We start from the raw sequence: 20,192 nt of genomic DNA, 5'->3' as shown, positions 1-20,192 counted from the left end.
TATTTTGCAAGTTGGAGTAGTTTTGGGGACAGGGCTTAATTGGATTCAACTCAAAGAAAGACAAGAAAATGGAAAAGCTTTGTCTCAGTGGTCACAAAGGGCTTTTATTTTTGACAATTCGAAATTGTGTGTGGCGGCCTAACCCCCACCCCCTTATTCCATTGTCTTTTACTTGCTCCTTTCTCTATTTCTTCCTATTTTTCTTTCCTACCACCTCAACTCAAATATGGCCCTTTGGTGTTAACCTCCACACAAACATTCTTCCTCCCTTCTTTCTGTTGTTTCTCTTGACACATCAGCCTGGGGCACACAGTGAAGGAAGGCAGAGCCCTGTGTAGAGCCAGGGCCATTACCTGTCCTGTCTGTCCTCCTACCTCCAGACCTGGATCCCCCTTCAGGCTTTTCTCTGCTTTGTGATTCATTGTGAGGTCCTTCTGAGACAATATGACTACTCCATCTTTATAATTGGGGCAAAAGAGTATTTACTCAGAATGCTTCAGAATCTTGGCAGACTTTGGTGAGGAAGCTAGGAGAAAACAGAGGGAACAAGATTAGTTACCAAAAGCAGGAGGCTGTCTGAGGTGGGAGAGGCAGCTGGAATTCAGGAAGTCTGGGCTCCACCCCTGGTCTAGGTGGGGAGGTGCTCAGAGTGGGTTGATTACAAGCAGGTTGGGTCAGGGACCAGAGCTGAGGGGGACCAGGCACTTACCTTGCTGTCTCTGAAGCCCCAGGAACAGTAGTGCAAGAAGGAAAAGACTGCTGGCCAAGATGACTTCAAAGGCCATTCTCTGCTCTGTAGGTGAGAGAATATGGGCAGGAATCATCTCTTGTGCTGAGCCCTTGCTGCCATTATTCCCGCCAGGGAAGAGAAGCACAGGCGTGTGTGTTTGTTACTCTCCAATGAAAGAGCTGGAAATTGTGCATACAGCAGCTTCTGTATTTGTTCAGTACTGTCTGGTGTTTACATGTTACTCCACACAGAATTCTCTTCCTCTTTCTACCTCAGTGCAACATTTAAAAAGTTGTTATTTTGTGAAGGAGATTTAGGTTAGTCATTGACTGTTAAACTGAGATTTTGTAAATAGCTGAGAAATGGCATGAACTGAGATAAGACCCCAGTTTTTTTGGGAAGCCCATAATCTAGTAAGCAATCAAATAATGTCCCATGCTCCTAATGTTTGTGTTTCAAGGCGTAGATTCTTTCCTGTCCCTTATCTGTTTAAGACCTTTCACCAACATTCTTTGACTTTCAGGATGAAATTCCAGTTTGAAGGACCATGGAGATTGCAAGGTTTAAGTCTGTAAGGGGAGTCAGCCTGCCTGTTTTTCACATTTTTATTAATAGGTGACATTGGGAAAATAACATCTGCAATTGCCAGCTTACACATCTATAAAATGGGTGTTGTGCGGGCATGGTGGCAGGAGGATCACTTAAGCCCAGGAGTTCCAGCCCAGCCTGGGCAACATAGTGAGATCCCATTTCAATAAATAAATAAGTCAATAAAACAACAGTTATAATACATGAGATCATACTTAAAATTTAAGTGCTTCACACAGTGTTTGATTCATGTAAATGCTCAATAAATAGAATTCCCTCTAGTTTCACAGCCATTTCCCCCTTTTCCCGTATACCTTTGGCTCTGGCTGTACTAAACTACTTACAGTTCCCAAAGTTTTCAGTAGGATGTTTTATAATTGTATCTTCACATGTACCATTCTCTCTGTCTTGTGTGTTCTCTTCCCCTTAAGCTAGCTGACTGGGCTCAAGTGTCTTCTCCGGCTCACCTTCCCAGTCTACCTAGTCTTGTCTCTCCAGCTGTACTAAGCTTCTAGAGGGCAGGATCAGGAATCCTTTAACCTTGCTCTGCAATCCAAGCACATTGCCTGGTTCCCTGGAGGCTGAGATGGAACAAAATCCCAGGTGATGTGTGGCAGAAGCTGTAGAGGCTACTACCTTAGGAAAGACAAAGCCTGGGGCAGAGGCAGGAGTGTGAAAAAGCTGGGATGGAACAAAGCATAGGGGCAGGAGAGCCATGAGCCCAAGTGTGGTAGTGGGGAAAAGAGGATACCCTTAGTACCTGTGTGTGGGGCAACCCTGGTGCTGGCCTTAAGGGGCTCCTCCAGGGAGATGTGAGTGACCTGGCAGGTATAAGTGGCACCTTCAGGGCCAGGTTCAGCCATCAGGGACGAGGAGATGCTATAGGTGCCAGCCATGCTTTGCCTGAGGCTGGAAAAGAAGGCACCAGACACCTCAGCTGGGGCTCCACCCAGCTCCTCTCGGATCCACGTCACCACCACGTCCAGAGGATAATAGCCAGCGACATTGCAGATGAGAGTGGGCGGCAGCACTTCATTTGCCAAGCTCAGTCGAATTTTGGGGGAAGCTGAGGAAACAATGAGGAATAAGATTCCAGAGGAATCCAACTGGGGCCAGAAGAGGAACCTGAAGCCTTTTTGTTCCTGTTGAGAATGAGAGTAGGTAGCGGAGGCTGAAGTTTCTTCCTCAGTGGTATTCCAAGGAAGGGGGGCTTGAGGAGTCCACCTGAATGTAGGCCATAAGGGGGCACATTTTCTAGAAAAGCAATAGTAAAGCCAATTAAAATTTGGCTGGCTGGCTTCCTTTTTTTAATAGTGATTGAACCCAGGGCCTCACAATGCTAGGCAAGTGCTCTATCACTGAGCTATACCCCCAGTCCCTTTGGTTTGCTTTACATTGTTACTACAAGTCAGCAATTTTAAAGACTATCAGTGGCAAAATACTCTTTCCTGGTCAGAACCATTCCCTCCACCCCTCCTTAGTTTGCTACTGCCCCTCCTTAGGATGTGGTCCAAAAGGACCAGGGTGATTGCAGATGGCCCACCAGGGCAGGGGAGCAGGATCCTGGGCTGGATATTTCTTGCTGGATTTATCTTGGAGTCTAGTGGGACACCTTATCCGATGCCATCTGTGCTTATAGGTTGAAGGCAGCATTAGGTTGTAGTAATACAGTCTGCCTCTCAGGAAATTGCCTTTGTGTTTGGATCCCAATCTGGAAAACACTCCCTAGAGGCATATTCCTCTGTCCAGGATAACTGGGTCCTAGCCTTACCTTGGATATTGAGCTGGATGATTTGTTGAGCTTGGTACTGAGAGGTGGTGATCTGGCAAATGTAGGTCCCCTCATCTTTTAGAGAGAGGCTGGGGAGGGTGAGAGAGGCATCCCCGGCCATAAGTAGTTCCTCAGGCTTCAGGGTAGCACCCTGCCGCTTGGCCTGCCCCTGCCCTTGCCCTTGCCCTGTCATCCAACTGTACACCAGCTGACCACTGCCCTTATACTGCAACCGCCACTCCACACTGATGAGATCCAGGCTTGGAGCCATGGAAAAGCCACAGTGAAGGGAGGCTGAGGATCCCAGCAGGAAATTCAGGGATTGGGTCAGTGTTGTCACCTGGAATTCCACTGTGGAGAGAAAAGGAGATGATTTGTGGATTGCTTCCTCCTTGAGGTTACCTGGTCTATGAGTTGTGGACATACATCTGCCCCATCCTGCCCTGGGCAATGAACCCACTTGAGCTCCTTTCCCATCAAAAATAACCAAAAATGGGACTCTGGAATTGGCAACATGGTATACATGGAGTTCTGAACCATTTTGATGTCACACTTTAGATGATCTGATGAAAGCTATGGACCTCTCACCAGAAAAAATGTACATGCAAAATTATGAGTTGCTGTTGACTTTCAGGTAAGAATTATCAGAGTAGAACAAACAAACAAGCAAACAAAAAAAAAAACCACACAAAAACTCCAACAATAATAAACCTGTGGAAATCTGGTTCTTCCATGTACTAGTTATAAGTCCCTCAGTATTGATAAGCTCATCTGTTTAAGTGGGGTTGCTATGAAGACTAGGAATAAGAGTTTTTAAAAAAGCATACTAGTACCTTATATTTTTGGCACTAGGATTGGAGTCCAGAGGCCTTTTACCCCTGACCTATATCCCCAGCCCTTTTTATTTTGAAACAGTTTTGCTGACATGCTTAGCGCCTCACTAAGTTGTCCAGGCTGGCCTGGAACTTTGTGATCCTCCTGCCTCAGCCACCTGAGTTGCTATAGGCATCTACCACTGCACCCCACCCCAAACCTTTTTATTTTCTGAGACAGGATTTCGCTAAATTTGTAATTCTTCTGCCTCAGCCTCCAGAGTTGCTATAATTATCTTGAAGCACTAGATCAGCCTAGATTTTCACTGGAGGAAACTGAGGCTATTTTTTTTTTTTTTTAGTTGTAGATGGACATAATACTTTTATTTATTTATTTATTATGTGGTGCTGAGGATTGAACCCAGTGCCACACACATGCCAGATGAGCGCTCTTCCACTGAAACCACAATCCCATACCGGGGCTATTCTTAATATGACTTAATATGAAATGGACAGTATACATGAATAGAATAGTCTCATGTGTCCTGTTTCCCCACAGATAAAAATTGTCTCCAGTTTTGAGATAGTACATAGGTTTTCTTAGTGCTTGGACTCACTTGAGTGCTCACCTCAAGTAGGTGCCTCCCAGCATTCTCTTAGGGACCCATGAGTTTTTAGAAAGAAAGGACCGCCAAGGCCTAGGAGGTACCCTGAGATGCTGCCATGGGAGATGGAAGTGGACTTGTTCTCTTCCTTCTATCTTCCCATCACTCACCACTTTAAAAAAGCAAAATTTCCTTTGTGCCTCTTGTATTTTATTTTCTTTCTTTCATTTTTTTTTTTTGGGTGGGGGTGGTTCTGGGGATTGAACCCAGGGTCTTGTGCAAGCACTTTGCCAACTGAGCTATATCCCCAGTTCCTCTTGTGTTTCATTTTCTTACCTGCAGTTCGCACAGTCCCCTGGAGGCTTTGGGGTAGATTCAGCATAGGTTGCCAGACAGCTCCATTCTCACCATCCCCAAGAGTTTTCATTACCATGGAGACACTGGGTCCCCCTCTAGATATTTGCACGTTGATGATGAACCAAGCTGCCTTCTCAACAGTGGCTTCCTGTCTGACTTGGAGAAAATAGCGGGAAATTTCACAGGTCATCTCTTTACCATTGCAGTCAGCATGGAGCAGGTCCTCGGCCTGGGGTATCTGTACCAGGTCCACTGGGGAGAAGGGTAGCACACAGGTCAGTTTGGCTGGATAATACAAAAGCTAATGGGAGGCATGTATAAGAGTATAATCAGAAACTGGGCTGCGCCAGGAGGGCTGTCCCAGCAGGGCCAAGAACACACGGTGGAAGGAGGGATTTTACCTGAGGCCTCAAATATAACAGGTTGGTCATCTTTGTCCACTGCACCATTTTGGAAATCAGTGAAGCCTTCCAGGGAGCCATCATCCAGCACTGGCACCTGCTTCAGCACAAGCAAGGCCTTCTCCCTATTCCCACTGCTGGCAAAAGCCCTTTGGTGCCCACCTTCCATCACCAAGAAGCAGTCTAAGATAACGTCCACTGCTCGCCATTGCCTTTCTGTTGCCTGGGGTTCTGCAGAGAAAAAGCTAGGGTGAGAACCCTCTTGCCCAGAAAGTCATTCCACACTTGTTGCCCATCTCCCAAACTATGGACTTATCAAGGGGTAAAAATTGTCTCCAGGTCCTAGCTGTCTGTTTGTCTCTATTCTTACATCATATACAAAACCAGGTTTCTGGGAGGCACCTGCTACTCTACGTAAATACTTTCTGGTGTGAATTATTTCAAGTCCTGGATCTGCCTTGCTTAGAGGGGTTTATATTTTTACTCTTATTTCTAACTATGAAATGAAAGACTGTCTTCCATCAAAGAAATTCTTAGCAGAAACAAATCAATGAGCAAATACTGCCAACAGAAGAGAGCTGGGTCAGTCGCTGTTGCTAGGGGTAACACCAGCCAACCTCTAAAGTTTTCCAAGCAGCCTTCTAAGTCTGCTCTGCTTTTCGCCATTAGTGTGACTTCCCCTCCCCCACCAGTGATCGCCTCCCAAGCGATTTCCTAGCCCAGGGAACCCCCTTCTTCCTCTAAAGTGTCAGCTTCCAGGCCAGTGCACTCTCTCCAAAGAACAGTGGCTCTCCTGACACTTTCACAAACGGACCCCTTTTTTCTTTACCCTTTTCCCAGCTGAGTTCTCTGCTCCTCCCCCTTCTCCCTTCGATATAATTGATGTCAGCTGCTAAGCCTTTAAACTATTGGGCTTAGAAGGTGATAGGAAAAATTCCTGGCCTCTTTGCCCTTCTAGAATCTTGTGGCTACCTGGGCCCAGCATTTCCCGGAGAGTGCCCCCAACTCACCAGTTCTTGCTGCTCCGGACAGAGCCAAGCAGAGCAGCAGACACCACCCCGCCTTCGTGTCCATGGAGGCTGCTCTCAGGCCCCTCTTCGCCCACTGCCTTTCTCACTGCCTCCCCACCCCCCCACCCCACCCCCACCCCGCTTGCAAGCCTGGGCTGAAGAAGAGGGGTTCTCCAAGTACCCCTTGCTTGGCCAATCGCCCGCTCCTGCCCGTGTGTTTCTTCTGTCTTCACTTCTCTTTCGCTTTCACTTAGAGGAAGTGTCACCGTGACTGACTTTGCCTCTAGGTGAAGCCATTTGTAGCAGCTGCCAGAGCTCTGCCGGCTGTTCTCCTTTCTCCACCCACACACCCCCAAAAACCCAGGTGATTTCAAGATCTGGCATCACTGTACTCTTTTGCTTCCCATCTGACTTAAGAAAGTGGAGCTCTAACTGTGGAAACGGGGAGGGGCAATGGAACCAGAAGCCGGCTCCACTGTAGCCTATCTGTGCCACACCCACTGTGGCCCCACCACGCTCAGACTGGCCACACACTACACAACAGGCTGCACTGGAGAAAGCTCCCTCCCCCTCAGATCCCTGATTTGACAGATGAGCCTGGGACTGGCCTTGGTTGTGGAATTGGAATTTCAGAGAGAAAGCTGGAGAGCAGCAACGTGGGAGTCTGTCATTTTTATTTTGCCCATTTTGGGGGTCAGGGCTATAGCGTGTGGGGCTTTTGCAGCCAGAAGTGTGTTTTACAGCTAAAGTTTGGGCCTTCCCGTAGTACCAGGGCCAAGCTTGCTTAATCCGTCTCCTGTTCATTCAGTCTCAGTCTCAATTCGTGCCAGTCTCAGCAAGGCACTTTGTCAAGTGTACATAGGAAAGGATCCCGATAAGAGGATGGTACTGAAGTAAGGGCTGCCAGGTCTGGCTCTCTGGACAGCCAGTGAGGTGGAAAGGAGGCTAGAGCTTTATTTCCACCATGACCTTCCCTTCCGTCCTCCACCCCCACCCAACGCTGGCTCAAGGGTAGGAAGCAGGCTCTGGTTTTCGGTAGTCCTCTTGGATGGGTATGGTGCTGCCCTCCTCCTCCCTGGGGCAGCTATAAGAACAAGACTCAGCAGGCTCCAGTGGGCTTTCATTTTTGTCTGCAGAAGAAGAATTAGATGAGAGGCTTGGACAGCAGTGGGGCAAGGGAGTGAGGGAAAAAGAGATAAGCAAGGGAGGGTCAGCTTGGGGAGGGCTGCCAGGAAGGTGCCAGTGAAGAGGAAAGAGTTAGGAGCCAGGTTGGTGCAGATGGGGTTGGGGAGGTTTCAGTGAGGTTCAAGGCATGGACAGCTGGGCTAAGATGGGTGTGGGTGCAGGGGCAGAACTGGAGGCTCATATTCTGTCTCTTACTTGATCCATATTTTCTTTGTTGGAGGAACAGGGCTCCTCCCAGGGCGAAAACAAGAAACATTCCAGAGAAGATCACAAAGACGCGGATACAGTCTGAGCTACACAGGGACCTTTGAGCTGTGAAAGGCAGGGTCATATGGTTTTGGGGGGTGAGGTGGTCTAGCCCCTCAGTCCTCAACCCAGGCCTCCTGTTACCCCTGACTTTTTCCTTTCCCTACTTTCTATCCCCTTGCCCCAGGAGACCAGTCCTCTTCTAATTGAGAAACTCTGTCTACCCCTCCTTTTCTCATCCTTAGTCCTAGGAACTTCCGGGCTGGCTTCCCTCCTGGCCTCTCCAGTAAGCATTCTCTCTGGGGGTGGGGATTAGGGCGAAAACTCACATGGCAAGTGGGTGGGGAGAGTTGGGTCAGGCAGCTGCCTGAAATCAGCCGGAGTCTGCACATGATTGACTGTCCCGGTCTCTGGCATCTCTGGAAAAAACAGAGACAGAATGAGTAGCAGCAGGGAACCCCAGAGGGCACTTGGGTCTGAAGGCCTATGGCACAATGCCGCCACAGGATGAGATGGGAAGGCTGTACAGGCTGGCCAGGAGGAGCTTGTCTGGGGGTTGGTGCAGTAGAGGGGAGTGCTGGTTGGAGTGTCTCCCCTACCCTCAAGTGACTGGACAAAGGGTGGCCTGGAACTTACTTTTGGTGTAAGGTAAGTGGGTGGGTGGTGGGTATGGGCCCAGGGCTTCAGATGGATGAATGGTCAGAGAGGGGTTTGGAGAAGGATCGCACTCTGTACACTCTTTGTCCCTGCACTGCCAGTCCTTGGGGCAGCCACACTCTGTATTGGCAGTGATGGTGCAGTTACTAAGGAGAAGACCTGAGGAAAGAGGAGGGTTGGGGGAACAAAGGACATACAGATGACTTGTGGGGTACACTAGCTTAATACCCCTGACTCCCATCTCAGGCCCACCTCTAGGGACATGAATCCCTTTCCATTCCCACTGTTTCATCTATCCCCGACAAGGGCCTAGCCTTCCCTCAATGTGGCCTAGTTTCTTTACTATTATTATTATTTTTATTAAAGAAGAAAATTGGACATTTTGGAAAATTCATAGGCTCAGAAATAGAAACAATGAAAGCAGAAAGAACCTACATAATTTTCTCTTGTGCTCACTAATACTTTAATAACTTTTTATTGAAGTATAACATAGACAAGGACACATATCATAAGTATGAATCTTAAACAGTGCAAATTAGACCCATAGGTGTGACCAGCAGCATGTCAAGAAACCAAAAATGACTAGCACTGTTCTTTTCTAATCACTAACCCCCCAATGCTAGCTATTCTCCTGACTTCCTAATACCACAAATCAGTTGTGCCTGTTTTTGTACTGTATGGGTGGAATCATGCAATCTGGACTCATTTCTGTGTGGCTTCTTTTGCTTAGTCCTACATGAAATTCATCCATGTTGCAGATCATTCATTCTTATTGTTGTATATTACTCCATTTTATGAATGTCATTGTATATTCATCCATTCTACAATTAGCAGAAGGTAATTTGGAGGGTTTCCAGTATTTAGCAATTAGTAATAGTACTTATATATATTTATTAATATATTATTAATTAATAAATATATATATTTATTCTGGGGATTGAACCCAGAGGCACTTAACCACTGAGTCACATCCTCAGCCCTTTTTATATTTTATTTGTAGACAAGGTCTCCCTGAGTTGCTTAGGACCTTGCTAAATTGCTAAGGCTGGCTTTGAACTCACAATCCTCCTGCCTGAGCCTGCTGAGCCAGTGGGATTACAGGTGTGCACCACTGTGCCCAGTCCCCGATATGTTTTTAACTTTACTAGAGAATTACTTGATTACAGACATCCTTTGCCTTTAAAAATATAAATTTTGCTCGAGTGTAGGGGTCAAGTGCTGGTGGCTGCTACTCAGCTATACCATGGATGGGCAGTTTTGCCCTGGGCTGGGCTTGCAGGTATTTGTGGTTGAGAGGGAGGGGGTGATTTGGAGGAAGACAATAACATTTGGAAGTGTATTAGGCTTGGTCAAGGGGCCTGGTGAGGACCCCGGAGCAGCACACTTGTGGGGACCTGGGTAGTCCTAGGAGCCCTGACAGATGAAAGAGGAGTGCAGAAAAGGAGGATGCCAAAGACTCTGTCAACTCTAACAGTTTTCTTTTGCTTATGCTTTTTGTCAGGGTAGGAAGAGAGAGACATTCCTTCTTCTCATCTTTATGGTTCTATGACCTCTTTTCGGAATTCTGGCTGTGAGTTGCTACTAGAATTTGGTTTCTTTGTGGCTTACCAGGAATTGTGAGCCAGCCTGTTCAAAGATCTGCAAGGGAAGAGTAAGAGCAGCCTAGGACAGTGATGAGGGGAGGACAGTGGTGATGGTCGTTGTGGGGATCATGAGGACATCTGCTCAAAGGGAAAGGAAATATTTAAAGAATGGTTTGAGGCTGCTTAAAAATGGATGAGGTACCATTGTTTTTTCTTTTTACCCCTGAGGTTGAACCCAGGGATACTTTACCACTGAGCTACATTCCGAGCCCTTTTTATTTTTTATTCTGAGACAGGGTCTTGCTAAGTTGCTTAGGGTCTTGCTAAATTGTCAAGGCCGGCCTCCAACTTGTGATCTTCCTGCCTCAGTCTCCTGAGACACTGGGATTATGGGAGTAATCCACTGCATCTGGCAGAAGTGCCATTATTTTCATTGATGAGTATCCAGAGAGTTGGGGGTTCTATTTACCATGTCTAATCTATGGGGGGAAAAATCCAGGCTAATTTCAGGCACTTCCTCATCTTACAGGTGCAAACACTGAGATCCAGAGAAGGCCAGACTCACTCAGCCTCCTTCCGATCACTTATTCTGGATATAGTCTCTCTGTACCTGGGTGTTGCCTGAGTACTGTGGAATCTATAAACTGTGTCTTACAGTGAAGGATCATGGATTGAGCCATCCTGCAGCAAAGTAAAGGGACCGAAGATCAGCTCAATATTTAGAAAATGCCTCTGTTGGGGCCTACAGAGTGAGTGGGGGAGGCTCTGACAAAAAAATTTCAACCCTGCTGAGGTTGCTGGCAAGGAGAGAAAAGCATCTATTAACAGTCATATTTTTAAGTTGACTGAGGGATATTTTGTGTATTAAAAATGTTGCTTTTTTTTTTTTAATGTGATTCTGAAGATTGCACCTAGGGCCTTGTCCATGCTAGGCAAGCACTCTACCACAGAGCTATAGAATGTTGCTCTTTGACTGATTTACAATGGTAAAACCTATTTTTTTTTTTAAGAATATAGTATTAAAAGACGTAGTGAGACCAAATACATTTGATAGTTAAGTAGTTTAGTAGTGACAGTTAAGTAGTCCTCCAAAGTGTCTTGTTGAAGAACATTAGTTTAAAGGGGCAACTTTAAAGTCTGCTATTCTAGTGTTTATGGACACATAGTATCTGGATTTCTAACGAAGAAGGAAAAATAATAATACAGTTCATAAGCACAGTTGCATATATTATATCTTAATTTTTAAATGAGTTTTCCTAAATATTTTTTGTGCAAAAATGTTACTGTCTGGCTTATATTGTTATTTCCTCAGAAAGACACATTCCAAGTTCTAAATAACCAACCTACAAATACGCACTCTGAGAACACAGCTAATTCACTGGTTGGGAGTTTCCTGTTGAAATCTGGGGTTCTAGAGCCACTTTGTTCTTTTTTTATGTCTTTCTTTTCTTTTTTTCTTTTTCTTTTCTTTCTTTTTTTTTTTAAAGATAGCATCTCACTATGTTTCCCAGGCTGGCTTCAAACTCATTCCTCTATTATTGTATTGATCCTATCCATAGACCCCTTCTTGCCAGTCCTTCAAATTCTGCTTACCTTCTTCCCTGGAATACTAGATATCTCCTCACATTAATATATACCCTGCCTAGGGCTCCCCATTTTTCAGCATTGACCCCATTTCCTTTGAGCCTTGAAGTAGATGAAATTCTGACTCCTGTTCTCCTTGTTTCTCCATATCCAGCTCTGCCCTCTGGCCTTGCTCCCCCAAATGCTCACTCAGTGTCACTCCCTGCATACCCTTACCCATCTCACCAAAGTTACAGTGCCGACAGCTCTCACAATGGGGCCGGGTGTGGTGGTCTGGAGAGAAGGAGACCCCTGGTATACATGGATCACACCGAGCAGCCTTTCTGTGCTGGTCACAATCCTTCACAAGGAATGTTCCTGAGAGCAGAAGGTTCAGGATCAAGGCCTAACAAAGGTCATTTCTCTTCCTCTTCAAGTTAACACCTGCAGTTTACTGCAGGATACCTCTCATTGCTTGAGCTCAGTTTTGTCCAATGCTTCCCTTCATCTTAAACCCAGTCCCATTTTCCCACTTACCTGGCCACTGCCGAGGCCTGCTCTTACCTGGCTCACACATTTGACAGCATAGTCCTCCCTGAGCCCAGTAGTGCTTCTCTGGACACCTTTTGGGGGCTGGAGTAGCTGAGATCCCTGCTAGGGTCCCCAGAATGAAGAGCCAGCAGGGGGGTGGCCATGCCATGGCTCCTGCCCAGAGATATCTTTTTGTGCTCTCGTTGCTGACCACTGAGTACAGGTGCCTCGTCTTTGTACCTGCTGGGCAGTGGCCACAGTTTCTCTCTTGAGTTTCCCTGCTTCAGGTACCAAGCCAACCTTTGATGGCAATAAAAGCTCTACTGTGGTTGGTTTTTTCTTTTCTCATAGCAGCAACCTCAACCTCCTCCCCCCCTTTCCGCATGCTGAGGGAAACTCTCAGACTTGCTGTTCTTCAAAGATATCTCCTCTCCTTTCCTCTCCTTGGCTTGGCCTGCCTGCCTACTCTCTCCCTCTCTCCTCTTTCCCTCACTTTCTCCCTCCCTCTCTCCCTCCCTCATATGAAGCATTTAATTAATCTACACCCGCTGCTTTTACAAAGGGGGTTGGATATACACAGTTTCTCTTCTTTCCTATTCTGAGACTTGGACATCAAGATCCACACAGGGGACCCCACATCAGTCCCCTGCCCAGTTTATAAGCTAATCCACATGCCCATCTCTCTCATACTTCTATTCTTTCTTTCGCAGAGATGCTCAATTTTAAAAAGGAAAAGGAGCCAGACTTGCTACAGATCTGCAGACTTTTCTCTGAACTCTTCAGGTCAGATTAATTTCAGAATTCAGAATATTTAAGAGTTAGAAGAAAACTAGCATCATAAAACACCCTCCTGAAGCTGGGGTAGAACTCAAAATTAAACACACCTATGCTGCAAACTATTGAATGTTTACACTAAATGGGAGGTGTAATGACTATAACTAGCTTTGTATCGATTGAGCTTCTGTTTTATGGCTGAAAGAAAGAGTTATCTAGAGCATTGTTCAGAGTTGAAGACAAGGGACTTAACCTTGTGTCTCTTCTTATCACCCTCTGTGCTAGGAGGTCAAATATGCTCTCTTTTAATCTTTATGCCACCTGTGATACAGGCATCATATGCTGCCCATCAGACCCTTGCTCACCTTCCTCCTCACCCTAGTACCATCTTTATCCTCTTCAACCCTGAGATTAGTAGTGTCCTGAGGCACCTGGGGATTCTGGCTCTGGGCACTTAGGATTAAAGGTGAGTTCCTGTGTAGGTGATCTCTTTCCTGTTTTCTCAGTTCTCTTGGGAAGACTTATTTGGATATATTGGACTCTTTGTATCCTGGGAACATGGGCTGGGTGGGCTCTCCTCATTCTTTCCCCAGTGAACATGATGTGGGATGGCTTATTTCTCTAGGGCACTTCTCATTTAGGGGCTTTACAGTTGTTTTGACACTGTTCATGAAATGTCACAGCCCTGTGGTTGCACCTGGTAGATCTGTTAGATCTGTTCTATCTAACTCTTCAGTTTCCTTTCTCTTCATTTTTTCCACCCTCTGCCTTTCCCCAGCCTCCTCTACAGCGCCTCAGGAGGGTCCATTCAAGAAGAAGCCACACATGGTTGTGATTTCAAGTTTTTCATGGAAAATCATCCTTCTCACTAAGAGTGCCTATAATCCCAGCGATTTGGGGGGCTGAGGCAGGAGGATTACAAGTTCTATGCCAGCCTGGGCAACTTAGCAAGATCTTGTCTCAAAAAATAGAAGAGTTGGGGTTGTAGCTCAGTGGTAAGTGAACCCAGGGTTCAGTCCCCGGTATATAGAGAGGAGAGGAGAGGAAAAGAGAGGAAGAGGGAGAGGGAGTGGTGAGGGAGAAGTGAGGGAGAGGAGAAGAAAGAAAGCCATTTTTCTTACTATTTGGCAGGGACCACAGAAAATAATAACTGTGGGACCTGAAGACTTTTCTCTCACTAATAATCCTACCCCATTCCCAGGTCACTATTAAATCTTAAACCTCAAGGCAGGTGTTGGGAGGTGGGCTGACCAGCTAACAATAGGACCTTTGGGAACCAGTGAGATCTGAGAGGAATCATGAGGCATTAGGGAGAAACTTGATGAAGCAGGGCTTGGAGTGCACTGAGAACTTACCACCTTGGCTAGACTATGAACTTCTCACTCACCTAAGGCCTCCATTCTCTGGGACAAAGCCCATCTTCCTCTTGTACTTACTAGTTCTCCACAGGGATCAGAGCAGGAGCAGGGGCTTTCTGGTTTTCCAGGAGTACCCTGATCAGGAGGAGGAAAGCCAATTTTTTTTAATATCCTTATTTTATTTATTTATTTTTATGTGGTGCTGAGGATCAAACCCAGGGCCTCACATGTGCTAGGCGAGTGCTCTACCACTGAGCCACAACCCCAGCCTGGAAAGCCAATTTTCTGGACCTTATTCTTTTCTGGGCAAATGGAATGACCTCATCTCTGGCCCACTGTGATCTTTGCATCAACTTCTCGTGAGCCTTGCCCTGTTCTAGGCTGGCTCCCTTCATGGTACCTTTCTCTTGTGCACAGGCCCTGGAAATGCAGCCTGCTCACATTTGCCTTGAAATTATCCACTATCATGTTCTCTTTTGGGGCAAATCTGTCCCCATGTCTGGCTGGGGAAGAGATATATGGTCTCTTCCCCGAAATTCTCTGCTTTTCTTACATCTGCAAATATAGGTCAACAGAAGTTCTTCTCTTTTTTTTAATATTTATTTTTTAGTTGTAGTTGGACACAACACCTTTGTTTTATTTATTTTTATGTGGTGCTGAGGATTGAACCCAGGGCCTCGCACATACTAGGTGATCGCTCTACTGCTAAGCCACAACTTCAGCCCAAGAGTCCTTCTCGTTTGAGCACTTTGATCACTTTTGAAAGTTTCTGACCAAACCCTCATGTTGTATCTGTGTGACATAGATCTTAGCTGGAGTCACACTGCTCTGTAATATCCAGAAAACATACTCCTTGATTTCCATTCAGGGAAAGTCTTGGACAGGATAGGAAAGAGGTGGGGCCGTCTACAACACAAATTCCAGGGCTAAAGTTATGTGAGGTTGTAGGTGTGAGGTGGTATCTCACTTTAGTTTTGATTCTTACTTCCCTAATGATTAGAGATGTTGAACATCTTTTCATGAGCTTATAGGCCATTTGTATATCTTTGGAGAAGTATCTAGTAAGTCTTTGGTTAATTTTTTAAAATTAGCTTTTTTTTTTTTTTTGGTTATTGAGTTTAGGAGTTCTCTATGTATTCTAGATATTAATCCATTAGCAGAAAGATGACTTGCAAATATTTTCTCCCATTTCATGGTTTGCTTTTTTACTCTTAATATTTGTGGGGTGAGGGGAATGAGAATTGTTCTAGGGATAGAATACAGGGCCTTGTGCATGCTAGACAAGTGCTCTACCATTAAGCCTCCCACACTAGGGATTGAACCAAGGGACTTTCTACTACTGAGCTACATCTCCAGCCCTTTTTATTTTTTATTTTGAGATAGGTAAATTGCCAATGCTGGCCTTGAACTTATGATCCTCCTGCCTCAGCCTTGTGAGTAGCTAGGATCTATATTGTTTTTTTTTTTTTTAAAGAGAGAGAGAGAGAGAATTTTAATATTTATTATTTTTTTTAGTTTTTGGCGGACACAACATCTTTGTTTGTATGTGGTGCTGAGGATCGAACCCAGGCTGCACGCATGCCAGGCGAGCGCGCTACCGCTTGAGCCACATCCCCAGCCCCTCTATATTGTTTTTTGATGCACATAAATTTAATATTTGTATAAAGTCCAGTCTGTTATTTTTTTGTTGCTGTGCCTTTGGTGTCATATCCAAGAAATTATTGCCAAATCCAATGTTATGAAGCTTTTGCTTTTTTTTTTTCTTAGGGTTTTATAGTTTTGAGTCTTATATTTTGGTCTTTGATCCATTTTGAGTTAATTAAAAAAATTTTTTTTTCTTTTTGCAGTGTTGGGGATCAAACCTAGGGCTTTGTACATGCCATGCAAATGTTCTACCATTGGGCTACATCCCTAGCCCTTTTTCTCTGAGTAACTTTTTATATTTAGTGTTAGATAAGGGTACAACTTCATTCTTTTGCATATAGATATCCAGTTTTTCCAGCATCATTTATTGAAAAGACTATTCTTTCCTCATTGAATGAAGTATCTTAGCACCAATATAAAATTTTATTTGACTATGTTTGTGAGAGTTTATTTCTAGGCTCCCCATTCTACTCTGTCCATCTATATACCTGTCTTTTTGCCAGTACCACACTGTTTTGATTGCTGTAGCGGTGTAGTAACTTTGAAAACAGGAAGTGTGTGTCCTCCAAATTTATCTTTTTCAAGGTTATTTTTGCTATTTGAGGTCCCCTGAGGTTCCTTATACATTTTGGGATTTTTTTTTCTATTTCTGCAAAAATATCATTGGGATTTTGATAGGGGTTGTATTGAATCTGTAAATCATTTTTGAGTTAACGTTGATATCTTTTTTTTAAATTATTTTTTAGTTATAAGTGGACACAATATCTTTATTTTATTTGTATATGGTGCTGGGGATTGAACCCAGTGCTTCACGCATGGTAGGTGAGCACTCTACCTCTGAGCCACAGCCCCAACCTGCATTGATATCTTTAAAAAAATTTTCTTTTTAGTTGTAGTTGGACACAATACCTTTATTTTATTTATTTTTATGTGGTGCTGAGGATCGAACCCAGTGCTTCACATACGCTAGGCAAGCACTCTACTGCTGAGCCACAACCCCAGCCCCAGCATTGAAATCTTAATATTAAATTTTATGATATACACACATGGTATGTGTTTCTTTTTATTTATATTTCCTTTAAAATTTTAGTTTTCATTGTACAAGTCTTTTACTCCCTTGGCTAAGTTAATTCCTTAAATGTTTTATTTATAATGCTATTGCAAATGAAATTATTTTTCTAGTGTTTTCAGATTATTCATTTTGTATAGAAATGCAACTGATTTTTGTATATTGACTTTGTATCCTGCTACTTTGCTGAATTTATGTACTAGCTCTAACAGTTTGTTTTTTTTTTTTTTTTTTTTTTTTTTGGGTGTGTGAGAGAGAGAGAGAGAGAGAGAGAGAGAGAGAGAGAGAGAGAGAGAATGAGAATGTATATGTGTAATCTTTAGGATTTTCTATGCATAAGAGAATATCAAAGATATTCTGAACAGAGATAAATGTACTTCTTTCTTTCCAATTTAAATGTTTGATACAATTCATCCAGGAAACTATCAGGCCCAAAGATTTCCTTCCTTCCTTCCCTCCCTCCTTCCTTCCTTCCTTCCTTGCTTCTTCATATAAATATCCAGTTTTTCCAGCTTTCTTTCTTTCCTTTTCTTTTCTTTCTTTCTTTCGCTGAGGATTGAACCTGGGGCCTAGCACATGCTAGGCTCTACCACTGAGCTACAACTCCAGCCTCCAAAGATTTTGTTTGTTGGGAGATATTTGATTCCTCATTCAGTCTCCTTACTAGTTATAGGCATATTCAGATTTTCTTCTTTCTTGTTATTTAATCTTAGTAGATTTTGTGTTTCTAGTAACTTTCCCATTTTATTTATATTTCCAATTTGTTGGTATACAATTGTTACAGTTATTTTCATTATCCTTTTCATTTTTGTAGAATTTGTAGTAAGACTTCCATTTTAATTTCATTTTTTCCCCCAAATCATTCTGATTTCATTTTCTTTTTCCTAACCCATCTAGCTAAAGGGTTGTCAACTTTGTTGATCTTTTTAAAGAACCGCCTTTTGGTGTGATTGATTTTTTTCTATTGTTTTTCTGTTCTCATATATTTCATGTATTGCTGCTCTACTTTTTAAAAAAAATATTTATTTTTTAGTTTAGGTGGACACAAAATCTTTATTTTATTTTTATGTGGTGCAGAGGATTGACCCAGTGCCTCATGCATGCCTTGAGCACTCTACCACTGAGCCACAACCCCAGCCCTCTGTGTTCTAATTTTAATTACTTCCTTCCTTCTGCTAGTTTTGGGTTTTATTTGTTCTTTTTCTAGTTCCCTAAGTATATAGTCATGTTGGTGATTTGAAATATTTCCTATTTTTAAAATTTTTTTTTAGTTGTTGATAGACCTTTATTTTATTTATTTATTTATATGTGGTACCAAGAATCAAACCCAGTGCCTCATACATGCCAGGCAAATGTGCTACCACTGAGCCACAACCCCAGCTTCCTATTTTTTTTTAAATAAAAGTATTGATAGCCATAAATTTTTCCTTTTCTGTGTCCCCCTATGTTTTGATATGTTATGTTTTGTTTTTATTTGTATCCAAGTATTTTCTAATTTCCCTTCTGCTTGCTTCTTTGATTCAGTGCCTGTTTAAGAGTATGTTACTTAATTTCTACAAATTTGTGAATTTTCACTTTTGTGTGTCTATTATTATTATTGATAGTGGGGATTTGACCAAGAGACAGTTTAACACTGAGCTACATTCCCAGCCTTTTTTATTTCATTATTATTATTATTATTGGTACTAGGAATTGAACCCAGGGGCACTTAACCATTGAGTCACATCATCAGACCTCCCAGCCCTTTTTTTTTTTTTCTTTTTGAGATAGGGTCTTGCTAAGTTGTTTAGGGCTAAGTTGCTGAGGCTGACTTTGAACTTGTTGTCCTCATGCCTCAGTCTCCTGATTTGCTGGGATTATAGGTGTGTTGCCTGGCCCTATTATTAATTTCTAACTTCGTTCTATTGTGGTTGGAGAAGATCCTTTGTATCTTTTAATAATCTTTAGAGGCTTAATTTTGGCTGAACATATGGTCTGTCCTGGAAATGCTCCTGTGTACTCTAGAAAAATGTGTATGCTGATGCTGTTGAATAGAGTATTCTATATGTATCTGTCAGATCTAGTTGCTTTGTTGTATTAAGTCCTCTGTTTTCTTACTTACCTTTTGTCTGCTTCTTGTACCTATTATTAATAGTGGAGTACTATGGAAGTCTCCAAAACTATCGTTGCAAAACCATTTTAATTCTTCTTTCAATTCTGTCAGTTTTTGTGACATATATTTCTTTCTTGTAATTGAGATTTTATTGGTTGTATTGAGGATCAGCACCCAGATATTTTACTTGTACACAGTTCTTAATGCATGTACCCAAATCTGAAAAGCCTTATGCCATGATTCTTTTTCAGTTATTTCATTGACTTTCCAGCTTCAAATTTGGAGGTAAATTTTCCTTGAGATGACTTCCAAGTACCAATATCTTCAAATGCTACTAAGCTGTTACATAGGTCTCACCAATTCACAACTTTGTCATATATACTACATACTCAAATTTTCTATCTTTCACAGCATATTAAAAAAAATTAACTGGACATGGTGGTGCATGCCTGTAATCCTAGCAGTTTGGGAGATTGAGGCAGGAAGATTGCAAGTTCAAAGCCAATCTCAGCAATTTAGTGATGCCCTAAGCAACTTATTAAGATCCTGTCTCAGAGTAAAATAAAAAAAGGGCTGAGGATGTGGCTCAGTGGTTAAGCACCCCTGGGTTCAATTCCTGGCACCAAAAATAAATAAAAATAAAAAAATATGTGTGTGTGTGTGTGTGTGTGTGTATGTATGTATATATATAATGTTTTTAGTGCTACTAAAAATCTGCATTTATAAAATAGTTGTAAAAATTTTCCTCTGGATTGTATGAGAATGGAGACTAAGACATGGTATATGATTAATCAGACTTGGCTTCTTTCTCTTCTGCTTCATCAGAGATTGGACTCTCCTTGTTTTTAGTTTCTCTGTTTTCTGCAAGTGAATCTTTTTTAGTTTCTTGGTTAGCCATTTAAGTTTGTTTTCCTTTTTGTTTGGACTCCCCCCCCACCCCAAGGTATCCTTTCCCACCACTTTCTTGGGCTTTGTGTCCATTTTTGCAGTAGCAACTGTAACTGTGGGAGCATAATTAATTCCTTGAACATTTCTTGCAGAACAGGTCCACTGGTAAGACTCCCTCAGTTTTGTTTATCTGAAAATGTTTTAATTTCTCCCTGTCTTTGATATTTTTCTGAATATAGGATTCTTAGTAGTTTTGTTTGTTTCTCTCTCTCTCTCTCTTTGGTACTGGGGATTGAACCCACAGGCACCAGACTACACCCCCAACCCT

The 20,192-nt window shown here is 43.3% G+C and overlaps 2 protein-coding genes across 5 annotated transcripts; both read right to left on the bottom strand.

The window, feature by feature from the left end:
* Positions 1-197: 197 nt before the first annotated feature.
* On the bottom strand, positions 198-6,392 carry Tapbpl (TAP binding protein like). Of its 2 annotated transcripts, XM_046424091.2 has the most exons (7): positions 6,275-6,392; positions 5,265-5,495; positions 4,843-5,115; positions 3,090-3,440; positions 2,079-2,384; positions 710-793; positions 198-526 (listed from the first exon to the last, which is right to left on the bottom strand). In XM_046424091.2, exons 1-7 carry the CDS (start codon positions 6,336-6,338, stop codon positions 483-485), a joined length of 1,353 nt encoding a protein of 450 aa, XP_046280047.1. In that variant the 5' UTR covers positions 6,339-6,392; the 3' UTR covers positions 198-482. The 2 variants fall into 2 exon arrangements, with proteins under 2 accessions (XP_046280047.1, XP_058428512.1); XM_058572529.1 differs by lacking the exons at positions 198-526; positions 710-793 and having other exon boundaries at positions 2,251-2,572.
* A 539-nt stretch (positions 6,393-6,931) lies between these two features.
* Cd27 (CD27 molecule) lies at positions 6,932-12,372 on the bottom strand. Of its 3 annotated transcripts, none has more exons than XM_046424092.2 (6): positions 12,073-12,372; positions 11,746-11,886; positions 8,342-8,521; positions 8,035-8,124; positions 7,655-7,771; positions 6,932-7,404 (listed from the first exon to the last, which is right to left on the bottom strand). In XM_046424092.2, the coding sequence occupies exons 1-6, from the start codon at positions 12,206-12,208 to the stop codon at positions 7,280-7,282; spliced, it is 789 nt and encodes a 262-aa protein (XP_046280048.1). In that variant the 5' UTR covers positions 12,209-12,372; the 3' UTR covers positions 6,932-7,279. The 3 variants fall into 3 exon arrangements, with proteins under 3 accessions (XP_046280048.1, XP_046280049.1, XP_046280050.1); XM_046424093.2 differs by having other exon boundaries at positions 11,755-11,886; positions 12,073-12,369; XM_046424094.2 differs by lacking the exon at positions 11,746-11,886 and having other exon boundaries at positions 12,073-12,370.
* Positions 12,373-20,192: the final 7,820 nt, after the last annotated feature.

Source organism: Marmota monax, unplaced genomic scaffold (genome assembly GCF_021218885.2).
Source record: "Marmota monax isolate L192 unplaced genomic scaffold, Marmota_monax_Labrador192_F-V1.1 WCK01_AAM20220418_F8-fsc00186, whole genome shotgun sequence".
NCBI lineage: Eukaryota > Metazoa > Chordata > Mammalia > Rodentia > Sciuridae > Marmota > Marmota monax.
This window is presented reverse-complemented; position numbering and strand designations above follow the sequence as displayed.

Excerpts from the sequence above, each read along its gene's own strand:
- Tapbpl (XM_046424091.2), bottom strand. The coding sequence starts at position 6,338 with ATGGACACGAAGGCGGGGTGGTGTCTGCTGCTCTGCTTGGCTCTGTCC. Across the intron at positions 5,116-5,264 it reads TGTTATATTTGAGGCCTCAG|TGGACCTGGTACAGATACCC; the intron begins GTAAAATCCCTC and ends CCTTCTCCCCAG. Across the intron at positions 527-709 it reads GGGGCTTCAGAGACAGCAAG|CTTCCTCACCAAAGTCTGCC; the intron begins GTAAGTGCCTGG and ends GTTTTCTCCTAG.
- Cd27 (XM_046424092.2), bottom strand. The coding sequence starts at position 12,208 with ATGGCATGGCCACCCCCCTGCTGGCTCTTCATTCTGGGGACCCTAGCA. Across the intron at positions 8,125-8,341 it reads CCACTTACCTTACACCAAAA|AGATGCCAGAGACCGGGACA; the intron begins GTAAGTTCCAGG and ends TGTTTTTTCCAG. Across the intron at positions 7,772-8,034 it reads TCTCCCCACCCACTTGCCAT|CTCAAAGGTCCCTGTGTAGC; the intron begins GTGAGTTTTCGC and ends TGCCTTTCACAG.